We start from the raw sequence: 23125 nt of genomic DNA on the forward strand, positions 1-23125 counted from the left end.
TTTATTTGATTGAGATTTCATATTTTTTTTTTATATTAAAGATATATAAACACAATGCAACTAAATTAAGCGTCTATTTTACCTTCAAAAGTTTTCAACTCAATTCGCGGTACATGGAGTTGAAAGGTTATATGTATATTAAAGAGGGGTGAATGAGACAAAGAGGAAAAGATAAAGGGTATTAATTTAATTAATGCTTGGCTGGTACACATTCATGTCAATGCTGAAAATACATTGTTAAAAATATTTTAAAATTTTTTTTAAAAGAAATGTTATTAAAAAAAAAAAAAGAAAAAAAGAAGAAGAAGAAACATTGTTGTTTGTCTAATTGCTCAGACATGTTGGATAAAAACAACTTAGTTCTTCTGTTATTTTATTTTATTTTTATTATTATATTTGTGAATGTTGCTAATTTGCGCCTTGACTATATTCTTCCTTTTCATTGTCTGTTTTTAGTGTAAATTTTCCTTTCAAAGTTCATCAAGAGTATTTTGTGGTTTGTTTAATTCTAGTTTGAAAATTTTAAATTTCTAATTTTAATGTATGTAATTCCAATAACTCTTAAATTTAGTCTCTATCGATAATTTACAATTAGATATTTGAAAGTATACGTATTAAAATTGAACGAAGTCTAAAGTTTATGACCAAAATGATATTTAACCGTAGGTTTAAATCAACAACTTTTGAAATGGTAATAGGTAAATTGTATATTAAACTATATTTGAATTGACCTATTTATTTATTTTAATGAAAGTCACTATCATTGCTTAGATAATATTTTGAATAAAAAAGTGGGGACAAATATCAATTTATACCCTTTTGTATCAATTAAAACACTAAATTAATAATTGTATCATTTAAATCCTGGACTTTCATGAGCATATCAATTTAAATTCTCTATAATGTTTTATTTGATAAATATCGTGTGACACTTATAATTTTATTAATTAAACTCTTAACTTATATAACGAATTAATTTAGACTCTTAATTAAGATTTTTTCGAAAATTCAAATTATAATTGTTCTATTATGTTAAATCGCATTTGAAAAAGTCATATAAGAATGGATTCATTTAAGGTTTTTAAATATAATCTCCATAAAGGTTTTAAATCGACTCACTTCTAATAATTTATAAGTGTAATTAAAAAAAAAAAAATGTCTCGCATGATAGCATTGGTGTAAATTGATACCATCATAAAAGTTTAGAGTTTAAATTAATATAACCCCAAAATTTAAGGGTATAAATTGAAATTTTCCCAAAAAATTATATCAATACCCCAACTCAACTTCCTCTATACTTATTGTTTTTAGAGTAATTTCATGTTTATTGTGGCTAAGGGGAAAATAATTTTTTGGTCCCTTGATTTTGGATCTAGTTTTCATTTGATCTTTAGGTTTCTAAATGTTAGGTTTTGAGTTTGATTTCAATTTAGCCTCTAAGTTCTATAAGTTACAATTTTGTCTTGAGTTTTGTTACAACTTGATCTTAAGTTTTAAAATTTACATTTTTTACCTCTTTTTTTTTTTTTTTTTTGCTAAATAATCATCTTCAGTCTTTCATGTAATGCTTATTAACTAATTTAATATAATTATGAACTGAACTCAAATTTAAAACTTAAAGTCTAGAAGTATAGCATTTTAAAATCTATAGACCAAATGTAAATTAAATCAAAATCTAGGGATCAAAAAGATAAAAAAAAAATTCTCTCGATTAAATTAATAATAACTTACTTCTTTTTTTAATTGTAAAGTAGCATGCTAATATCCCACTTGTGTTCTTAACTCATTAAGGGGGTGTTTGGCTCACAAACATAAGTTGATATACCAACTCGTTGTTTAACCCACTAACTTAAAATGTTGGTGAAGTTGAGTTGATATATTCTACTAACTCACCCTAACTCTTTCTTATTCTCATGTTTTCAATGGCTCCACCCATTGGCCATTGTCACACTCTGAGAACTAGGCTTCGACAACCACCTCCGATGACAACTTCAGCAACTAACTTCGGGCTCTGACAACCACATTCGATGAAAATTTCGACGATGAAATCCGGATTTCGACAACCATCTTTGATGACAGCTCTGGCGACCAACTCCGAGCTCTGACAACCAATTCTACCCTCGGATAACTACCTCCAGTGACCCAAACTCCAACGACCACCTTTGTGCTACCAACTTCGACAACCAATTGGCTCCGATGACCAACTCCAACAACCACCTTCGTAGGCTCCGACAACCACATTTGACTACAAACTCGGATGAAAATCACCTTCGATGATCGCCTTTGAGCGAGCAACTCTGACGACCAATTCATGACTTCGACAACCACTTTCGACGATAAACTCTAATACCACCTTCATGCAACTAATTTCAGGCTTCAACAGTCACCTCTGACTACAATCTCTAGTGAAAATCATCTTCGATGATCAAATTCGACGTCCATTTTCACCCGACCAACTCCGAGATTCGAAAACCACCTCCGATGATAAACTTCAACAATCAACTCCAATACACTTTCATGCAGTCAACTTCAGGCTCTGACAACCACCTCCAACTACAAACTTCAGCAAAAATCATCTTCGATAATCAACTTCGGCGATCACTTTCGATTACTATAAGACCGATGACCAAGTATGTTGTAGAGTTGTTGATTATATAAAAAATATTATTTTTTCCACATTAAGTGCAATATCTATACTTAATGAATTCACATATCAAATGAGTGTTAAGAATATTTAGATGAAAAGTATGTATGAAGTTGAAACGTATGTAACATATAACAACAAAAAAAATACCATAAAATGAAAAAAAAAAAAAAATTCCTTGAACATTTTCCAACAATAATTAATGACAAATAAAGTTTTGTTCTCTGATGATCTTCCAAATTTAGAGGAAATGAAAGTGAAACTGTTGAAGAAATGTAGTGACATTCAATTGACTATTACGATTACGAAATAGATTTAATTAAAAAAAATAATGACATAGTAAAAATATAGAGCAACAATAGGAAGAAAAAGAAAAAGAAGAAGATAATAATGAAATTCATTGAGAAAAATTAGCTATAATCAAAAGTTTTGATTTCGCTTTAGTTTCTCATTTTATTTAACCATATTTATACCTGAAATGTAATGGGTTCATTGCCCAAAAAATAAAGAAAAAAAGAAAAGTTTTAAAAACCAAAAGAAAAAAATTGCAAACCATATTTTATTCAAACAAAGATGGGTAGAATTGTTTAATAAAAAAAGTTTCAAAACAAAAATAGTAATCATAAATGTATATTATTTAGAATTCAACAAACTGCATCAGATACCCAAACATATGAACTCACCCAAACACAGACATGTAAACTCAGACTAGATAACTTGCACCCCAAACACAGACATATAAACTCTACAGACATATGAATTCTACGGATATATGAACTCCAAACATCCTATCTCAACTCGGTGCTTTAAATAGCCCCTAAATGACATATATAAACTAAAAGGTCGAATCTCAAGTCAAATTTTGTAGTCTCATTATACCTACTTACCACCTTTTTTTATCGTTGATGCTTGTAATTTGTACAAAAACATTGTTAATTATTTTTATTAGGGAAAAAAATCATTTTTGGTTTTTAGGTTTGGGGTCTAATGGGTGAATTTAGATCTCACAAGATATGTGAAAAATAAGGAAAAGATAAATGAAGATAAATACTAGATAAAGTTAATTTATTTAATCATATCTCATCCTTACTTAATAGAATTAAGAAGAATTCATCTCATCCTTATTGTAAGAAGAAAAAGTAAATTTTGTCTCATTTTTCTTATAAATACATCATTATAATTCTACAAAGGGGGGAGAGATTTTGATCTTGATATGGGATATAAGAACTTCTTACTTCTTCTCTATTATTTAGCTCCCTTAGTGACTTAGGCATCATAGCCATTTTTATTTGTTTTGTAAGTTTAGTCTTAGGATTCAAAATGTTGCATTTTACCCTTCATTTGAATTTTGTTTGAATTTGATCTATAGATTTCAAGATTTACATTTTAATATTAATTTTCACTAAATTCTCATTTTTTGTATTTAGTGTTAATGCAAAAATAATTAAATGAAATTATAATTAATTAAGTTTCACTATTTTTCATCATTTTTAAAATTAAAATTTAAAATTGTACTTAATAAATATTTTAAATCAATAATAAACATTCATGTCAGTGTTTGCAAATGAGTATTTAGCAAAAAATTGAGGTTAAATGTAAAATCTTGAAATTTAAGAACCAAATTCAAATAAAACTCAAATGTTAAAAATAAAATTACAATATTTTAAAATTTAGAGACTAAATTGAAACCAATTTCAAAACTTCATTTTGAAATCTAAAGACGACATAGAAATTAAACCTCAAACCTAGGGACCAAAAAAAGTATTTTTTTTCTCTTTTATTAACATACAAATACATGTAAATGTAACAAAGTCGTTTAAAAAAAGATCTAAAATTATGAAAATAAATACAAATATAAAAATCTAAAAGTTAATTGGGTTAAATTCTTTATATATTTCCCTTTCCTAGCGATATCAAAATATGAAGGAGTTGATAGGATATCCGGAGTTCATATGTTTGTATTTGGGTTGCAGAGTTATTTGGTCTGACTTCATATATTTGTGTTTGGGATGCATAATTGAGTTTACATATATGGGTATCTTATGTAGTTTTTTCAACTCTAAATAATATGCTTTTATGATTACTATTTTTGTTTTGAAACTTTTTTATTCAATAATTCTACTATCTTTGTTTGAATAAAACGTGGATTAATTTTTTTTCTTCGTTTGAATAAAATGTGGATTGTAATTTTTTTTCTTTTAATTTTTAAACTTTTATTTCTTTTTTTTTCCTCCATGAATTTCATTATCATCTTCTTCTTCCCATTGCTCTCTAATTTTACTATGTTATAATTTTTTTTAATTAAATCTCCCACATCATGTTAACTACCAATGGAATGTCACTACATTTGTTCAACAATTTTACTTTCAATTCTTCTAAATTTGGAGTATCATCAAATAACAAATCTCTACTTTAAATCTTTCATTTTATGGTTTTTCTTTTTGTTATATGTTACATACTTTTCAACTAGATATATACTTTTTGTCTAAGTATTCTTAATACTCATTTGGTATGTGAATTCAATTAAATAAAAATAATTTTTAACAAATTTTTACATATAAATATTGCATTTAATGTAGACAAAATAATATTTTTTATATAATCAACAATCCTACAATATACAGTCACCAGTCTTACAGTAGTCAGAAGCGGTTGACAAAGTTGATTATCAAAGTTGATTTTCACTGCAGTTTGTAGTCGGAGGTGGTTGTCGAAGCCCGAACTTGGTCATATGAAGGTGGTATTGGAGTTAGTTGTTGAAGTTTGTCATCGGAGGTGGTTTTCAAATCCTAGAGTGGTCGGAAAAAAGTGGTTTGTCGAAGTTGATAATTAAATATGATTTTCACTAGAGATTGTAGTCGGAGGTGGCTGTCAGAGTCCGAAGTTAGTTGCATGGAGATGATATTAGAGTTGATTGTTGGAGTTTGTCGTCATAGGTGGTTGTCGAAGCTCCAAGTTGGCCATCTAAGTTGCTCGCTCAAAGGTGGTCATCGAATGTGGTTTTCATCAGAGTTTGTTGTCGGAGTCAATTGGTCGTGGGAGTTGGTAGCGCGAAGGTGGTCGTCAGAGTTGAGTCATCGGAGGTGGGTGTTGGAGGTCGGAGTTGGTCGCACGAAGATTGTCGGAGTCCAGAGTTGGTCATTGGAGCTATCATTGGAGGTGGTTGTCGGAGCTTGGAGTTAGTCACTAGAATTTTCAATGAAGGTGGTTGTCAGAGCATGAAGTTAGTTTTCGGAGTGTGACAATAACCAATGAGTGAAGCCATTGAAAACATTGAAAGAAGGGAGAGATGGAGTTGAGTTGGTCCAACATTTAAAGTTGATGGGCTAAACAACCCTCCCGAAAAGATAAGTTATATAACCATTAGAAAAAGAAAAACAAATAAAATAAATAAATAACCACTAGGATTGGGTAACTGCGAGACAAGATTGCAATTACGAATTTGTAGAGTTATTTTTCTGGAATTGAAAGTATAGGTGGCAAAAACGTAAATTAATGGAGAAAGAAGCGTGATTTTGAGAACCGTTCGCAAACCCAGAATAAATCCCCCCACTCACATGTCTACTCTACTCCAACCTCTCACTCTCCTCTGCCCCCAAAATATAAAACTTTTTTTTTTCTTTTTTCTTTTATTTATTTATTTTATTTTATTTTCAATTTTTGCTCTTCTTCTCTTTCCTTTCCTCTGTATGATTGGAGAAACAGGGGAAATTCAAAATTGTATTCGGCAAGATTTCCAGAAAGAAGAAGCAGAAAATTTGAAACAGGGAATGCAAGAAGGCTGTTTTTTGTGTTTGATTCTGTGCATTCGTTGAAAATGGGTCTTGCATGAGAAACCCTGCTGTAGTTCACCTTCAACTTTGCTTCTATTAATGGCAGCCACAGCCATGGCCGCAGAGCCTACGCAAGAGGTACTTTCTTGGCTCAAAACCCTACCGTTGGCTCCTGAATATCACCCAACTTTAGCAGAGTTTCAAGATCCAATTTCATACATTTTCAAGATCGAAAAAGAGGCTTCCAAGTTTGGAATCTGCAAAATTGTGCCCCCTGTACCACCTTCACCGAAGAAAACTGTAATCGTCAATTTCAATAAGTCGCTTGCAGCTCGTGCCCCCTGTTCTGACTTGACTAATTCCAAGTCTCCGCCTACATTCACAACTCGACAACAACAGATCGGGTTTTGCCCGCGGAAACCACGACCGGTTCAGAAATCAGTGTGGCAGAGCGGTGAGTACTATACATTTCAGCAATTTGAGGCTAAGGCAAAGAGCTTTGAGAAAAGCTATTTGAAGAAATGTACGAAGAAAGGAGGGCTTTCGCCTTTGGAAATCGAGACACTCTATTGGAGGGCCACTTTGGACAAGCCCTTTTCGGTGGAATATGCAAACGATATGCCTGGTTCAGCTTTTGTGCCTGTAAGTGCAAAAATGTTTAGGGAGGCAGGGGAAGGAACGACGCTTGGGGAAACGGCGTGGAACATGAGAGGTGTGTCTAGGGCGAAAGGGTCTCTATTGAGGTTTATGAAGGAAGAGATTCCAGGAGTTACTTCGCCGATGGTCTATGTTGCTATGATGTTCAGTTGGTTTGCTTGGCATGTAGAAGACCATGATTTGCATAGTTTGAATTATCTGCATATGGGGGCGGGAAAGACATGGTATGGCGTGCCTAGAGATGCTGCTGTGGCGTTTGAAGAGGTTGTAAGGGTTCAGGGATACGGAGGAGAAATCAATCCTCTTGGTGAGTTGATGGCTTCATTGAAGTAGGAAACTACTACTCGCAATTTCCCCCATCTTATATGTTTTATGGTTACAGGAAGAAAGTTAGTTCTGAATATCATTTGCACTCTCACCCTACCAAATTAACTTCACTCCTAAACTTCATCTGGATCAGTTCTGGTCTACTACGCATGTTCAGTTATGTTCTTGGAAGCAATGTTATAGTTGCATTGGTTAAATTGGATTGATGTAACTGAGTATGTGTTTTTAAGCGGATAGCATTATTATAGACATGCTACTGAATGGGATCTTCCTCTGATCATTATCCCTTGCATAACGAGGTGTATAATTGTATATGCTATTGGCATTTGACTGTTCAAGGGAAAATTGGGCCCTGTTACTTGTCAGACCAATCACATTGTGATAGGTTCTGTAATTCACTTGACTTTTTAGGTTCATTCTTTTACCAATCGGACTGCCTGCACAGTTCCTTGTTTCCGTCCATCAATGCTTCTTGTGCATTTTATTTTTCCCTTTTGCGTTTACATTGGTGTTTTCTCCACAGAACTCTGTTCAACTATTTTCTTGTTCAAAATTCTGTACTATTATCTATTATTTATGATAATGATGGCTCCCCCATGTGGAACTTGTAGTTAAGTTTTGATTATAAGAGTGCTTCAGGAAGTGGATCATTCTTAGCTTTTCCCACTTTTTTCATATGTGTGTCATATATAAGTAGTACAATCGTCCCCTGCCCTCCTCTTTTCTCTTTCCACAATCAATATTTTCTTGTTATGTCATTTTTCTTTCTCGATGAAGATTTTTTTTGGAGTCGTCTTCATTTAATAAATTAAGTTCGTACAGAATGGCTATAATTTCAATTTGCTCCCAAAATGAGCATCAGTTTTGGATTTTTTTTTTCATAATCAGTTATTCTTCCTTTTTTCATCCAGTAACTTTTGCTGTTCTTGGTGAGAAGACCACTGTGATGTCACCTGAAGTTCTAGTTAGCGCTGGAGTTCCGTGTTGCAGGTAACCAGCATTATGTTAACCTTTTGACTTCCTTGAGTTAGGTATTGTTTCTCTAGGGTAGGCACCTGGGAGTTAAAACATCAGTCATTACAAATGGTCTTACTCTGACCAGTTGATGATATTGGCCCAAAAAATATTGCCATTTCTATTGTTACCACCTGTTCCCCCTGTGTGGATGTGATATTTTTCCCACTAATAGGAGTTCCTTCGCATCGTCATTTGATCTCAAAAGTAGTCAGAACTGTATACTCACTGCTTTAATTGATTTGCATCAGGTTAGTGCAAAATGCAGGTGAATTTGTTGTCACTTTTCCTCGAGCTTATCATACAGGTTTCAGCCATGGTGAGGTCTCTACCATAGTTTCATGATGCATATGTGATTGGTCTCTGCCGTTCATTTTATAATTTTTGTTTGTTTTTTCGTGTAAAAAATAATATATGTTTTTTTGTTGTTTAATATAAACTCTAAATCATAGTTATATCTGTTTCATGTATTATGTGTATTTGGTACTTTCCTCTAGGATTTAACTGTGGGGAGGCAGCCAATATTGCAACTCCAGAATGGTTAAGGGTTGCTAAAGATGCTGCTATTCGTAGAGCTTCGATCAATTATCCTCCAATGGTCTCTCATTATCAGTTGCTATATGATCTTGCTTTAAGTTCCAGGTTTGTTTTGCCTTTTATTTGTAACATCCATTTTACCAAAATGGTTCCTTTCATTTTCAGTTGCTTTCTTTGTTCTTTTAACTTTTTTGAATTAATTTCAAGTCTGATGAAATGTAAAATACTTGCTGTGCTAAAATTTGTTATCATTGCTGCATCAACTTTATGTTCCTTCTGTATGCTATTTCGAAGGTTTAAACATGTGTCATTTGGAAATCTACTAAGTAGCCATTGTTACAAATTCTTCTATCTTATCAATATTGGTCTTTTGGATTTTTTATCGCTCCTAATATATGACTTTCTCGCTCACTCGTTTGACTACATCTTATGTTTTAACTTACAGAGCACCTCTGTGCACTGGTGCTGAACCAAGAAGTTCACGACTAAAAGATAAAAGGAAGAGTGAAGGAGATACAGTTATAAAAGAGTTATTTGTACAGAATATTGTAGAGAATAACAGCTTGCTGGACATTCTTGGAAGAGGAGCTTCAGTTGTACTTCTTCCCCCAGGTTCTTTAGAATCTATTTATTCGAGACTGCGTGTTGGATCCCACTTGAGAGCAAAACCTAGATTTCCTGCTGGTGTTTGCAGTTCTAAGGAAGAAACGAAATCTCCTCAAAGTTTTGATTATGATAATCTTGCACTAGAAAATAGCCCAGGAATTAATCGAGTGAAAGGTTTCTATTCAGCTAATGGGCCATATTCTACTCTATCTGAAAGAAGTATGGACAATTTATGTGCTTCAAGTTCAAGGTCTTTGAATGCCAAGAATGAACGAGGTGGTAATGTTCAAGGCGATGGATTATCAGATCAAAGACTATTTTCTTGTGTCACGTGTGGTATTTTAAGCTTTGCCTGTGTAGCCATCATCCAACCCAGAGAACAAGCTGCTAGGTACCTTATGTCAGCTGACTGTAGCTTCTTTAATGATTGGGTTGTTGGTTCTGGGATAGCCAGTGAAGGGATTGCTATTAGAGATGGGCATGCAGTTAGCTCTCAGCCGATTAGTAACAGTGGTAGGTTTTATAACTAATTAATATTGTAGTTGGCTGCCTTTTTTAATTAATAATTTTGTCGAGGTTCCATTCTCTCTTAGAACGCTCATTTTACCAACAATGCAGGAAAAAGAGATATGTGTGTTTCTGATGGTTTGTATGACGTCCCAGTCCAGGCTGTCAATCGCCAGCTTCCAGTAGTTGATGAAAGTCATGAAGCAAATTTAAATACTGAAAAACGGAATGAGACTTCTGCCCTTGGCATGCTTGCATTGACTTATGGACATTCTTCTGATTCTGAGGAGGACAATGCTGAAGCAGATGATGCTAAACTAATGATTTGTTCTTCAGAAGACCAATATCAGTTTGAGAATTCTGGCCTTACTTCTAGTGAATATTGCAAGAACACTGCACTTTCGAATCACGATCCCTCGGCATTTCGTGTTAACGCTGCAGATCAAATGCAATTTCAAGTCAATGACTATGAAGAATTTGGACGAGCTAAATCTGATTCCAAAGACTCGTTCAATTGTTCTTCTGGGTCTGAAATGGATGGCATAGGTTCAATAAAGAAAAATGGCTTGTCAACTAGATATCAAGATTCACATGTGAATGGCAGATCTTCCTTAGATGCTGATACTGAAAAACCAGTGTTTGACAAGTCCACTGAACCAGTGGAGATTGAGAATATGCCATTTGCTCCAGATATCGATGAAGACTCCTCTAGATTGCATGTATTTTGTCTAGAGCATGCAAAAGAAGTTGAACAACAACTTCGGCCAATTGGAGGAGTACACATTCTTCTACTTTGTCATCCAGGTGCAATATTTAGTCATATACTTGTTCTGTGATATAGGGTTAGACGGATTGAACCCTGGTCTGTTCCACGTAACCTGCAAAATAATAATAATAATTATTATTGTTATAATTGTAACAACTAATTTTAATGGTAATAAACGTAAAATTTTTTCCTAAAATATCTTCTGCTTATCACTGATTTGTGATTTGATTGGTGTTTCAAACCATTTAAGTGGTTTAGTAAGTTTTCCATTATCTATGGAGGTGTTATGATATGATGGAGTCATCCCTTCAGAAGTTTGAATTTCTTTGGATTTTGGCACTGAAAAGGTTCCTTGTGACTGGACATTCAAAGGAAAGGCCTCCTCTTTCTTTCTTCTCAGTTGATAATGTGTAAATATAATGTTGAATCCTCGAATCATTATCTTTCCTGCTGGAGTTGGGTCTTGGCATCTTGCTACATGAGTTTTATGTTTTTTAGGTTTTCTTAGAACAACAATTTCAATCTCTTAGTTACATCTGGAGGCCTCTTGAGAAGGGTTACTTCTTTTGCTGCAGTATTTAAATCGTAGTTTTGGGTTTTGTGGTTGGGGACGAACATGGAATATTTTCAAAACAGGATCAAAGATCTTGGGTTAGTTTGGACTGGTGTCAAGTTCTGTACTGGCATGGAGCACAATGTCAAACCGCTAATTAATGTCAGTTTGATTAGTGTTATGTGGAGGCTTCTATGTAAAGATCTTGGTGACTTCTATGTTAGTTTTTCTTGTTATATGGAGCACAAGGTCAATTTCTTTGTTTTTCTGTTAGAATTCTTCAAGCCTTCTACCTTTCTTTTTGTGGTTTCTGATGTTGATGAGTCACCGAGTTGTACTCGTCTCAGGGCCATCTAGAGGTATTAGTCACTATTGCTAATGCTACAACTTTGAACCACACACCCTCAATATTTTTCATTTATGCCTCTACTTCCAATATAGAATTATTTCATTCTTATTCAAATATATCAAGTACGTTATCGGTAAATATATACGATTACTGTTCATAGAGTATGTTTTGGATTTTTATATTGGTTATTACTGTTTGTTAGTTTTTCTGACTATTATGCCAAAGTTGAAAATTTTGCTGCATCTAACATTGTCTGCATTACTGAAAAATTGTTACAGACTATCCGAAGATGGAGGCAGAAGCAAAACTGGTGGCACAAGAATTAAGTATGAACCATCTTTGGACCGATACAATGTTCAGAGGTGCCACCCAAGATGAAGAAAAGAGGATCCAGTTAGCTTTAGATAGCGAGGAAGCAATTCCAGGTAATGGAGACTGGGCTGTAAAGTTGGTAATAAATCTCTTTTATAGTGCCAACCTTAGTCACTCTCCTCTTTATAGTAAGCAGATGCCATACAACTCTGTTATTTATAATGCATTTGGCCGTAGTACTTCTGCTAATAACTCTTCTGGTAAGCCGAAAGTCTATCAAAGGAGGACTGGCAAGTTGAAAAGAGTAGTTGCAGGGAAATGGTGTGGGAAAGTCTGGATGTCAAATCAAGTTCATCCTTTGCTAGCAAAGAGAGATCCTCAAGAAGAAGATGTAGACATCTTCCCTTCTTGGACAATGTCAGATGACAAGGTTGATAGGAAATCAGAAAATATTCAGAAAAATGAGACTGTTATGGTAAATAGAAAGTCTGCTGGCAAGAGAAAAATGACTTATGGGAGTGGAACAACTAAGAAAGCCAAAAAACCTATAGAGTCAGAGGACATGGTTTCAGATGCTTCGGTTGATGATTGTATCCATCAGCATCATAGTATTCTACGGAACAAGCGATCCAAATTTGAAGAGAGCAATGATGCTATGTCGGATGATTCTGTGGAGGATGATTCTTATAGAAAACATGGAGTTCCCATCAGCAAGGGAGTGACATCTTGTGGGACAGATGATACTGGTTCAGATGATTCTCTTGGAGATCGTCATAATCTGCACAGAGGGTTCTCTGGATTCAAGCTGCCCAAGTGGGGTGAGATAGAACCTTCAGTTTCTGATGATTCCTTAGAGCACTATTCTTCTCAGCATCGGGGGAAAAAGATTAAAAGCAAGACATACATTGAGAGACAAGATGCACTTTCAGATGAGTGTCTGGAGAGTGGTTCTCTTAAGCAATATAGAAGGATTCCGAAAAGCAAACAAACCAAAGTTCTTAAAAAGAATGCCCTTTCACATGATATACGGGATGATAGTTTTCTTTGGCATCATCAAAGGCCTTCGAGAAGCAAGAAGGCCAAATCTATGGAGAGTGAAGATGCAGTTTCAGAGGACTCCCTAGAAAATAATTCTCATCAGCATAGAAGTATGCCTCAAAGAAAACCAGCCAAACGTACTGCACGGGAAGATGCATTTTCAGATGGTCCAGATGAAGATGATAATTCTCTTCTGCAGCATCGGAATATTAGAAGAAACATGCAATTCAGAGAAATTACATCAGATGACCAGCTTGATGATAGTGCTAATCAATGCAGTAGGAGGGTACTCCGAAGTAAGCCAGTCAAGACAGAGACAATTTCGCAAATGAAACAAGAGATCCTGCGACCCGCAAAGCGAGGAACCTCCCAAACTTTGAAAGAAGAATTTGCTCAATCTTTAAAACGTGGAGGCCGCCATACATTAAAATTAGAGACCCCTCAGCCACAGCATGCGACAAATAGGCGGGGTAAGCAAACTAAGAGGAATGGTAAATCGACTGATTTAGAATCAGAGGAAGAGCAACCAGGTGGACCTAGCACACGTCTTAGAAAAAGAACTCCAAAGCCTACAAAACTTTCAGAAGCAAAACTGAAAGATAAAAAACCAATTGGCAAGAAAAAGGCGAAGAATGGTTCATCTTTGAAGACTTCAGCAGGCCATAGAGATTCAAAAGCAAGGGATGAAGAATCAGAATATCTTTGTGACATCGAGGGTTGCAATATGAGTTTTGGTTCAAAACAAGAACTTGTCTTGCACAAACGAAACATTTGTCCCGTCAAGGGGTGTGGAAAGAAGTTTTTCTCACACAAGTACCTTGTGCAGCATCGTCGAGTCCACATGGACGACCGTCCCCTCAAATGTCCATGGAAGGGCTGCAAGATGACTTTCAAATGGGCATGGGCACGAACAGAACATATTCGTGTTCATACAGGTGCCCGACCTTATGTTTGTGCTGAACCAGGATGTGGTCAGACATTCAGATTTGTTTCGGATTTCAGTCGTCACAAGCGGAAGACTGGACATTCGACAAAGAAAGGTAGAGGTTAATATTGCGGCAGATGAAAATGTGTTTAACTTGGGTAGTTCTGTTGGTTAATCGACAGATTTAGGATTTAGATATAGGGATAGGTTTAGAACATCCCTGTAATTATTATCATTCAGAGTAACGATTAATTCTGTTGTGCTGTCTGTTTTCATTGGGGCTATTTATTTTCTGTAACCTGAGCAATTGCTTGGATCTTCAAACATTCTTCACCAATGAAGTCAGATGCTAATCCTGATCTTGGTTGAGGGTTGGACCTTACCCCTTCTGGGAACTTTGTGCAGTTTTCTTTTCCTTTCATTGATGCAATGATTTACTTTTACAACTGAAATATTGGTGCTATATTTGGTGGCACATCTTCTGGTTTATGATATTTGTACATAAAACATTTTAGAAATCTTCTTGGACCTACTCTGGAAGTTGTCTTCTCATCAAATCAAAATGATATTGACCAGTTGAGTATGTTCAAATTACTGAAAAAGATAGAACTTTTGTCTGATTTTCACCTGTTAAATTCTCTTCATATAATGTCAAAGGAGTCCTTTCTTTGTCTTCTATGGTGACAATTTTCATCCTTTTACTTATTAGTTTAAGCTATGTATGGATCTTGGGGTTCTCTTTTCACATTAAATTTCTCTCTTAGTTCAAATAAACTTTTCTGAAAATTTGTACTTTTGATCTCGAGTGAAGAATATAATAAAAAGATAGGATAAAAGATTCAAATCTTAACCTTATGTAGGAAGTTGTGGTTGATTTTTTAACATCAAAAGCTCTCTAATATTCAGAGCTTAACCTGGCAGGGAAATTGAATGCAAGAATCTATCATTAGGAGACAAATTTTGCGTCTGAATCTAAGACTCTCTCTACCTTTCCATGCCTTATTTTGAGGTTGTTTTTAGCAATTAAAACACTCGCTTTTAATTATGTTGCCAATTTCAGTTTAAATGCACTGTGATTCACAGAGCATTTCTTATGGAACCCAAAAGTCATCTTTTTCTATTAGTTAATCCAATTCATGTTTAATATAAATAAATAAAAACCACAAGTGGGAAGGTAGTCAAAAGAACTTTCTTTATATAAATATTGGGAAAAAAAAAAAGAGAGCTTAAAGTTTATATAAATATTGGGGAAAAAAAAGTTTAATATTCTTTGTTCTCTTATCAAAGGGATTTTTCTTTTTTTTATAAATAAAGTTAAGGCTTTACACATATTTATGTCATTTTTACTGAGATTCATGGAACCTTGGGATGGAAACTCCTCTCTTTAATGGCTTCATAATTTTTTTAATTTACAATTTTTCTCCAAATTTTTTTTGGTAAAAAAAATGAAATCCAATCCAACCCAATTTACTTTCCTATCCAATAAGGTCAAAGCACCACAAGAATCGTCCAGAAGAGAAGAAAAAAGAAAATGAAAATTTGAAAATTGTTTAGAGAGAGAGAGAAGCGCAAACGTACGCAGTGCAGAAAGTAACCTTTTTTTTGTGCAACTTTTCTTGTTTTTAGTTCTCACTAGCAATTAGCGTCAACCCAATTGATATTTGCTACAAAAGTTTATTTTTTTTCACTACACCCATTTCTCCATGTACTTTATTCTCTGTAGCTAGGGTTTTTGGGTTCAAATGTGAAGCAGAAATGGAATCTTCTGAGGCTGTTTCGGTCCCTAATCACTGTGAAGCATCGGCTTCTGGGTTTCAATCTTCACAGTTTCATAGTTCTGTTCTTGATCCTGCACCATTTGATGCAAAGCATGTAGCCAGAGATGATCGCATCCATGCAGAACTTCAGAATTTGGATTTGAAGGATGACAAAGAGGAAACTGTGAAAGATTTTGATGAAGGTGGAGAATGGGAAGTTGCGAAGAATCCCTGTGAAGATGAAGGAAATGATACGAAGAAGATCGATGAAAGTGATCGAGATAGAAGCGTTAGGAATGAGGATGATGATGATGTCGATGACGAGGTTGATGCAGGCGATGGTGACGGTGACGGCGGTGAAGTGGAAAAGAAAGGGGATTGGAGAGGCAGAAGCAACCAGTACCCTTTACGGCCTGAGGCTGAGGATTGTGCGTTTTACCTTAAGACTGGGACTTGCAAGTTCGGATCATTTTGTAAATTCAATCACCCTGCGCGAAAGAAAAACCAGGTGGGCTTTTGGCGATCTCATTCACTTGAGGAGCAAATACTTTCATCGTTTATATTTGTTTGTTGATCATAAAATCTCCCTTTTCCAGTATTATATTCAGCTGATAAGTTAAGTTAATTTTTGCATGTACAGTTTTTATACTCCTACATCTATAATCTATGCAAATGGGATGCCAGATAGTTTTAAATATTTTACCTGAGAAGAAACTATTCAATTCTGTTAAGAGAATTGACGACAGAAGAACTGGTCTGCTAGATTGCTGTACATTTCTGCATTAACTTTGTCTACTTGTTTAGATTAAAAACAAATAAAAATCATTGAACAAATTAGAAGTGCAAATGAGGAGGGCCAAGTCCAACCTACTGGAGATTGCAAAGACAACTCCATAAACTGATAAAATTAGCTGGAAAGATCATAATATTTCTCTTTTTCTCTTAAATTTGAGGAAGTAGCCTTCACTCAGGCATCATTATAAATGCTAGTAACATGTATCAGCCTGCATAGTTTTGTCCGAGGTGAGACTTTCCTGTTTCCGGTGTGTTGGCATCCGTCCATCTCTTGTTCTATCGGTAAAAATATGGATTTGGAACTGCTATCTTATGATATTTTGAGTGTACTCATTGAAGAATTGTTATTTTGGCTTTTTGGTAATTTTCTGGAGGAACACTCTAAAACAAAAGTGCTTAAATATACTTATATACTAGTTAAGTATGAAGTTAAAATTTGCAGAGGACTGTGTGGTTCTTAGCTATGCTTAGGTCTCTTGTAATTTTCTGTTTTCAATGAAAGATTCAACATGGTCGATGATGAAGGCCAAGCTGGTGCAAAGTGTAGAACCATTTATTATTTTCTCATCTACTTGTCAATCCAGTCCGAAGGGCTGAAGAAATGTCTCGAGTGCTCTTGATTTTTGTGTATAGTCGAATAGCTTTTTTTATGCATGTGAAACTGCTAATTATTTGATTGCAAGTTAGTATGGCTCTTCTTCTCAGCTTCTTCTTTTTTATTATTTCTCACTTCATTCAGTGATTTCTCAGTGTTACTTCTTGTTTTAGAAAATCTGGATTTTATCTTTCTGTTGTTAATCTATCTATTTATTTTTGAATGACGTTTTTCTTGATGGGTTTTGCTTTGTTTAATTTTAAAGGTTGTTTCTGAGAAATTGAAGTACGAGGATGATTCAGCTGGGATAGCAAGCAAGGCAGAATGCAAGGTTTCCATTGTGGTCTCATGAAAAATGTTTCAAGTATTTTACTACAATTATAGGGCCTCATGCATTCCCCCAGTTGTGAACTTTTCTTATATTCCTTTATAACAGAGGTTATCTTGGATTAATTTAATTTCCCATGCCACTCGGGAAGTTTTTCTTCTCAATTTCTTTTGCTGCGGTGTCTTAAGGACAAAATCTTTAACTAAGATGATGTTTTCAAACAATTAAAATTTGCAGTCTATTGCATACACAGACTTTCGTGGTTCTTGACGTTTTTTAGTCAAATGCTGAACAGGAATTTTCATCTTAAACGAATTTTGAGATTTGGTTTTTAAAAAATTCAACAATTGTTCATCCAACTGAATCTTTCTATGATCTTTTTCTGATACATAGATAGTAATTATGTTGAAATGTTGGACTTGAACGAAGTTCACATATTCTTGAATTCTCTTTACCGTACAAGATAGTGAAATATTCATATTCCTTTGCGATATGCATGATTTACTGATATCAGATTAACTGTTACACCTGATGAGCCATTTGCAGTTTTACTCGAGGACCGGGGGTTGTAAATATGGAAACGCTTGTAGATATAACCACACGAGACCAAGAGCGTTAACAAGCCCAATTCTAGAGCTTAACTTCCTTGGTCTGCCAATCCGACCAGTTAAGTTTGTTCTTTATTATTGTTTAAAGATGAACCTTTTCCAAATTTGAAGTGTGGATCATCAATTGTCTTGAAGTCACCTCTCTTTCATCATCAGCTTTATAGACTGGATCTCTTATCTCATTTGTTCTTGAAGAATTTAATGATCTTTTAATTGACAGGATGAAAAAGAATGTCCCTATTACATGCGCACAGGGTCCTGCAAATACGGAGCAAACTGCAAGTTTAATCACCCTGATCCTACAGCTGTTGCTATATCTGAATCTCTTTCAGGATATAATAATGGAGTGCCCTTACAAGGTGCATCACAATCACAGATCACATCCTGGACTTCACCAAGAGTACTTAATGAAACCACAACATTTGTACCTGCTATGATTTCACCATCTCAAGATTCAGAATGGAATGGGTACCAGGTACTATATTGATTTCATCTCAGATTCTCACTCGATTCGATATCAATGAGTAAATTTCAGTACCAATACTTCTTTGAGTACCAAAAGGAGTTGAAATTCCTATGACTGCAAAAATAACCAGTTTGTAGCTAGGATGTTGGATTTATTTTATAGTGACCTGTTTATTAAGGTTCTATTTGATGTTTGATTTTTAGTTTTTTTTTTTTTTTTTTTTTTTTTAAATAAAATAAAAAATTAAGTCTATAAACATTCCTTCCACTTCTAAATTTTTTGCTTTTTAATATGCGTTTTAGCAATGTTTTAAAAAATTAAGTCAAATTTTGAAAACTAAAAATAATCTTTAAAAACTTGTTTTTGTTTTGGATTTTGGCTAAAGATTCAACTCTTCTACTTAAAAAAGAGGTAAGTCATTGTAAGAAATTGAGAAGAAATAGGCTTAATTTTCAAAAATCAAAAACCCAAAACGAAATGGTCACCAAACGGGACATAAGCTTCATGTTTCCCCTCTTTTACTTACACCTCATCTTTCTGTCTGCATGATCTTGTAGAAACTAAAAATAGTCTTTAAAAACTTGTTTTGTTTTTGAATTTGACTAAGGATTCAACTCTTATACTTAAAAAAGAGGTAAGTCATTGTAAGAAATTGAGAAGAAATAGGCTTAATTTTTAAAAACCAAAGACCAAAAACGAAATGGTCACCAAACGGGACATAAGCTTCATGTTTCCCCTCTTTTACTTACACCTCATCTTTCTGTCTGCATCATCTTGGTATTCACGACAATTTCTTTATCTTTTGATGCGAATATGGGGGTATTGGAAGAAAAGTAATTCTTGTTGGACTTGTGCCTTGATGTGCCTTTTAGAATAATTAGGTTTTGTTTCTGGTACTCCTTGGCTGACTTCTTCCATGGTATGTTCAATGTTAAGGCTCCCATATATCCATCAGAAATCAGTGTGCTTCCACCTCCAACATATGTCGTGAACAATATAGCATCGGAGATGGATCTCTATTCTTCTCATCAGCAGGTGGATGAATATCCTGAACGACCTGGTCAGCCTGAATGCAGTTACTTTCTAAAGACGGGGGATTGTAAGTTCAAATCTCTTTGCAAATATCACCATCCAAAGAATCGGAACCTGAAGTTACCAACTTGCACTCTCAATGATAAAGGCCTGCCTTTGAGACCTGTAAGCTTGCCCTAATTTCCTGGTTGTTATGAAAGACTTTTCTGTAGAAAACTTCTAGGATCCCCTACTCCAAGGGACCAGAGTAATACGTATTTTACTGAAACAAATCATTATACTCAAACTTAGAAATTGTAAATGATTTTACATTGCTTTGTGAATTTTGTAGTTTATTTGCACGCCTTGTTCAGCCCCCATCTTCCTTCTCTTCCTTTGATTTGCTCTACATATCCAAAACTGAAGGATTGTTCTTATATATATTGGCTTTATTTGTTTACTAGATTTTTTTCAATTTTTGTATGGCGTTCAGGATCAGAACGTATGCACGTATTATAGTCGCTATGGCATCTGCAAGTTTGGGCCATCATGCAAGTTTGACCATCCTATTCTTCCAGCTTCTTCAACTGTGGGCGAGCTTGAACAGCAACCTCACCACGGCAACTTTAGCACTGCAGAAGGGGCTGAAATGGCTGGAGGGAGCGGAAACAGTGCCACAGTTGAGCAGTCTGCATAAGAAGTTTGTGCAGAGAGGCCTCCTAGATATAGGATTTTTCATGGAGCATTTGTTTGGGACAAGGATATATTCAACTTGTTTTCATCGGGTTGAGCTGCCATAAGCTTTTCAAATGATGGCACTTATTTTCTATAATTTACGTTGAACTAAGGAAAAATGTAAATTATACTTAAATTCCTCTCATGTACTGTCTTAATACACACGGTGGCTAGAATCTTGTAGCTTTAAGATACAATCTTATCTGGGGATTTCGAGATCAACATTTGACGGCCATGTCACCTGGCTAAACAGAACATGAACGATCAATGCTTTTGCTTCAAGACTTTCATCCAAAGCCTCTCTTTACATTTGCAGCTTTACTTGATCGTGGTCGATATCGTATATTATACACTATCTGTTCTATAGGTTGTACACGGGTCCTTGAATTTTAAGTCTCTTCATTCTTTCAAATATCTCGGTTCCTAAATCTAGGAAAAGCTTAACAATCTAAGCTTTTGAGAAGAATGATCGGATATCTGCTTTGTTTAGTTAAAGATAGAAACGACACCATGGAATTGAAACGTGATTTTGAAAATGTAATTTGCCTTTTCCATCCTGTATAACATTGCAAATAAACTGAGTACCATGTGATGTAAATAATTATATAACGTTCCAAAGTGAAAAGGGAAAAAGAATAGTATGAGTCATTTGTTGGTGCAACAACTTTGTGGAGTCAGAGTTCCGCGGTTGGATAAGGCTGCAAAATTTTATGTCTTCGCTATAATAGATTACACAACTTCAAGATCCTGAAACCACTGTGGCTTCAACCACAGCAAAACCACCTCTTCTGCGTCAAAATACCAAAATATAGATTAGATTTAAGATATCTAGAACAAATTGGTTATCAAGCCTTCTATTAAACAGACCTTGGGTGGAGGATACTGAGGGTAACTTTCATTGTTGAAGACAGGTTCACTTATTTGTTGAGGAACCTTATTGGCAGCAGTTCCAGTGGTCTTCTTCTCATTTCTAGCCTTGTTAAATATGACTGTAAATCCTTCTGCAGATGCAGGATTATTTACATCCCATTCACCGAACTTTGGCAATGGACGGCCCTTGTCCTGCTGTAAAACACAAATGATATCTACTACATGAGACTTTCTTTATTGAGTATTTTACTAACATCTAACGAAAAAGTTAAAAGTGATCTCTGCGAGTAAAAGCCTTCAGATAAAGGAAAGGCCACAATTACTTATTATCGACGCTGCAACTCTATATAGCCTACAGTAACTCTTCTACTTGCAGATAGAAGGATCGACAAAAGGAATCACAGGAATTAGGCATGGTACATGGATGGATAAAATGGCTTTTTTCACTCTTTAATCTGAAGATAAGTAATACAACCAATCCCCCTTGTCTACATCAGTATTTTTCAATATCCTGCATGGTTTTCCTGATTGGAAACCAAACTTTCATTGTAAAAAAATGGAATACAAGCTTATAAAAAGAACAAGCCCAATGTGTTTTGAGTAAGATAGAAGGTAGGGAGATTTGAACCACGGACCTTTTGGTTGCTAACACATTTATCTACCAGTTGAGGTATGCTTGCTATGGTGAAAAAACCAACATGTTGGGGACCTTAAACAAAAACATATACTATGAGGGTTCATTGGACAGAAATAAGGGCTAAATAATAATTTCAGAACTCCACAAAAACAGACCATAGAGTTGCATAGCTAAAGACAAAACCCTTTCAAGGCAGCCCGTCAGTTCTAAAAATTCTCCTATTCCACTTCACTATTCAAAAAACCTCCCCCGGTCTTCTTGAATACTAGAGATATAAATGTTGCCATTGGTCCAGTCTACACACCCAACGTATTCTATGTTTTGGAATGTTGTAATAAGCTAACATTTCGTTGCACGAATGGCGGCTATGAATATGATTCCCTACATACCCAAGCTAACTCCTCCCTAATCAGACTACCATGACTGAAAATTTGGTCAAGCAAGATGACACTTAAGAAAAAACAACAGTGAACATTCTATATTTTCATTCATATAGATTCTTACATTTCCCTGCTCGTAGCTTGTTAAACTTACAAACCAAACGAGATGAAATTTCTACACCAATTTTGTTCTCAACACGTCAAGCGAAATAGAACTAAGGAGAAAACAAACCACACGATTATTTATTGCATTATGGAGCACTGGTAGCTCCATAGGAACCAAAATCTCCCTTCTTCATGTCAGCTAATATTGGCATCATTGATTAAACAATATTAACTTGTGTCAATAACCCAATTCTACGACTACGATCACAAACCCTAATCAACAACCCATTCTGATCATCCAAATGTACACAATCGCATTTTGATAACGGAAATTGTAGCGCGAACAGCTCGGGTTGATGTAAGAAAAGAAAGAGCAGAGAAATGGTGTAGAAATTCTTACCGATGCCATGATTGCAGGACAAAAGGGCCGGGGATCGAATAGCAGAAGACCAAAAACGGAAAGAAACAAAAAGAGAGTGCGGGCAAAACAGGATGGAAGAGGAATAGTTTGCAAGAACAACACAGAATCTCTTGAGAGAGAGACAGTCGAGAATGAAACGACACGCAAGATAACGTGGGTTGCACGTCGCTGATTATTTCAATGAACAATCTTATAAATAAATTCCTTTTTTCAAATATTGCTCGCTTGGGGAATTTTTTTTTAAATAATGTTTTTTTATATATATGTAATGACAAAAATATGGTAAGATGGAAAGTTTTTCTAAGAATAGGTATTTTGGGGAAACTATTGACAAAATTGGAATAGTGAAATAGTGTACTCGGTCCAGCCAACACCATGTTGGCTGACTGGTTGACTGGTTAGATGCAAA

General features: G+C 35.0%; 3 protein-coding genes across 5 annotated transcripts; 2 read left to right on the forward strand and 1 right to left on the reverse strand.

Annotated features, from left to right (window-relative positions):
* The first annotated feature begins 6211 nt into the window (after window positions 1-6211).
* On the forward strand, window positions 6212-14403 carry REF6 (relative of early flowering 6). Its single transcript, XM_039038015.2, has 7 exons — window positions 6212-7381; window positions 8313-8391; window positions 8667-8734; window positions 8913-9057; window positions 9398-10071; window positions 10177-10869; window positions 12012-14403. The coding sequence occupies exons 1-7, from the start codon at window positions 6517-6519 to the stop codon at window positions 14132-14134; spliced, it is 4647 nt and encodes a 1548-aa protein (XP_038893943.1). The 5' UTR covers window positions 6212-6516; the 3' UTR covers window positions 14135-14403.
* A 785-nt stretch (window positions 14404-15188) lies between these two features.
* Window positions 15189-20585, forward strand: LOC120083148 (Zinc finger C-x8-C-x5-C-x3-H type family protein). The gene is made up of 6 exons (XM_039038747.2): window positions 15189-16273; window positions 17421-17486; window positions 18030-18149; window positions 18312-18566; window positions 19494-19754; window positions 20062-20585. Exons 1-6 carry the CDS (start codon window positions 15764-15766, stop codon window positions 20263-20265), a joined length of 1416 nt encoding a protein of 471 aa, XP_038894675.1. The 5' UTR covers window positions 15189-15763; the 3' UTR covers window positions 20266-20585.
* Window positions 20586-20819: 234 nt separating this feature from the next.
* On the reverse strand, window positions 20820-22880 carry LOC120083149 (RPM1-interacting protein 4 (RIN4) family protein). 3 transcript variants are annotated; one of them, XM_039038748.2, is made up of 3 exons: window positions 22696-22880; window positions 21171-21368; window positions 20820-21091 (listed from the first exon to the last, which is right to left on the reverse strand). In XM_039038748.2, exons 1-3 carry the CDS (start codon window positions 22702-22704, stop codon window positions 21068-21070), a joined length of 231 nt encoding a protein of 76 aa, XP_038894676.1. In that variant the 5' UTR covers window positions 22705-22880; the 3' UTR covers window positions 20820-21067. The 3 variants fall into 3 exon arrangements, with proteins under 3 accessions (XP_038894676.1, XP_090172410.1, XP_038894677.1); XM_090316284.1 differs by having other exon boundaries at window positions 21171-21365; window positions 22696-22877; XM_039038749.2 differs by having other exon boundaries at window positions 20820-21088; window positions 22696-22877.
* Window positions 22881-23125: the final 245 nt, after the last annotated feature.

Source organism: Benincasa hispida, chromosome 8, assembly GCF_027475165.1.
Source record: "Benincasa hispida cultivar pf3 chromosome 8, pf3_genome.v1.1, whole genome shotgun sequence".
Taxonomy (NCBI): domain Eukaryota; kingdom Viridiplantae; phylum Streptophyta; class Magnoliopsida; order Cucurbitales; family Cucurbitaceae; genus Benincasa; species Benincasa hispida.

Coding starts and splice junctions, on each gene's coding strand:
- REF6 (XM_039038015.2), top strand. CDS start 6,517: ATGGCAGCCACAGCCATGGCCGCAGAGCCTACGCAAGAGGTACTTTCT. Junction 9,058..9,397: donor GATCTTGCTTTAAGTTCCAG/GTTTGTTTTGCC, acceptor TTTAACTTACAG/AGCACCTCTGTGCACTGGTG. Junction 10,072..10,176: donor TCAGCCGATTAGTAACAGTG/GTAGGTTTTATA, acceptor CCAACAATGCAG/GAAAAAGAGATATGTGTGTT.
- LOC120083148 (XM_039038747.2), top strand. CDS start 15,764: ATGGAATCTTCTGAGGCTGTTTCGGTCCCTAATCACTGTGAAGCATCG. Junction 18,567..19,493: donor CAGAATGGAATGGGTACCAG/GTACTATATTGA, acceptor TTCAATGTTAAG/GCTCCCATATATCCATCAGA. Junction 19,755..20,061: donor AAGGCCTGCCTTTGAGACCT/GTAAGCTTGCCC, acceptor TATGGCGTTCAG/GATCAGAACGTATGCACGTA.
- LOC120083149 (XM_039038748.2), bottom strand. Junction 21,092..21,170: donor CTCAGTATCCTCCACCCAAG/GTCTGTTTAATA, acceptor ATTTTGACGCAG/AAGAGGTGGTTTTGCTGTGG.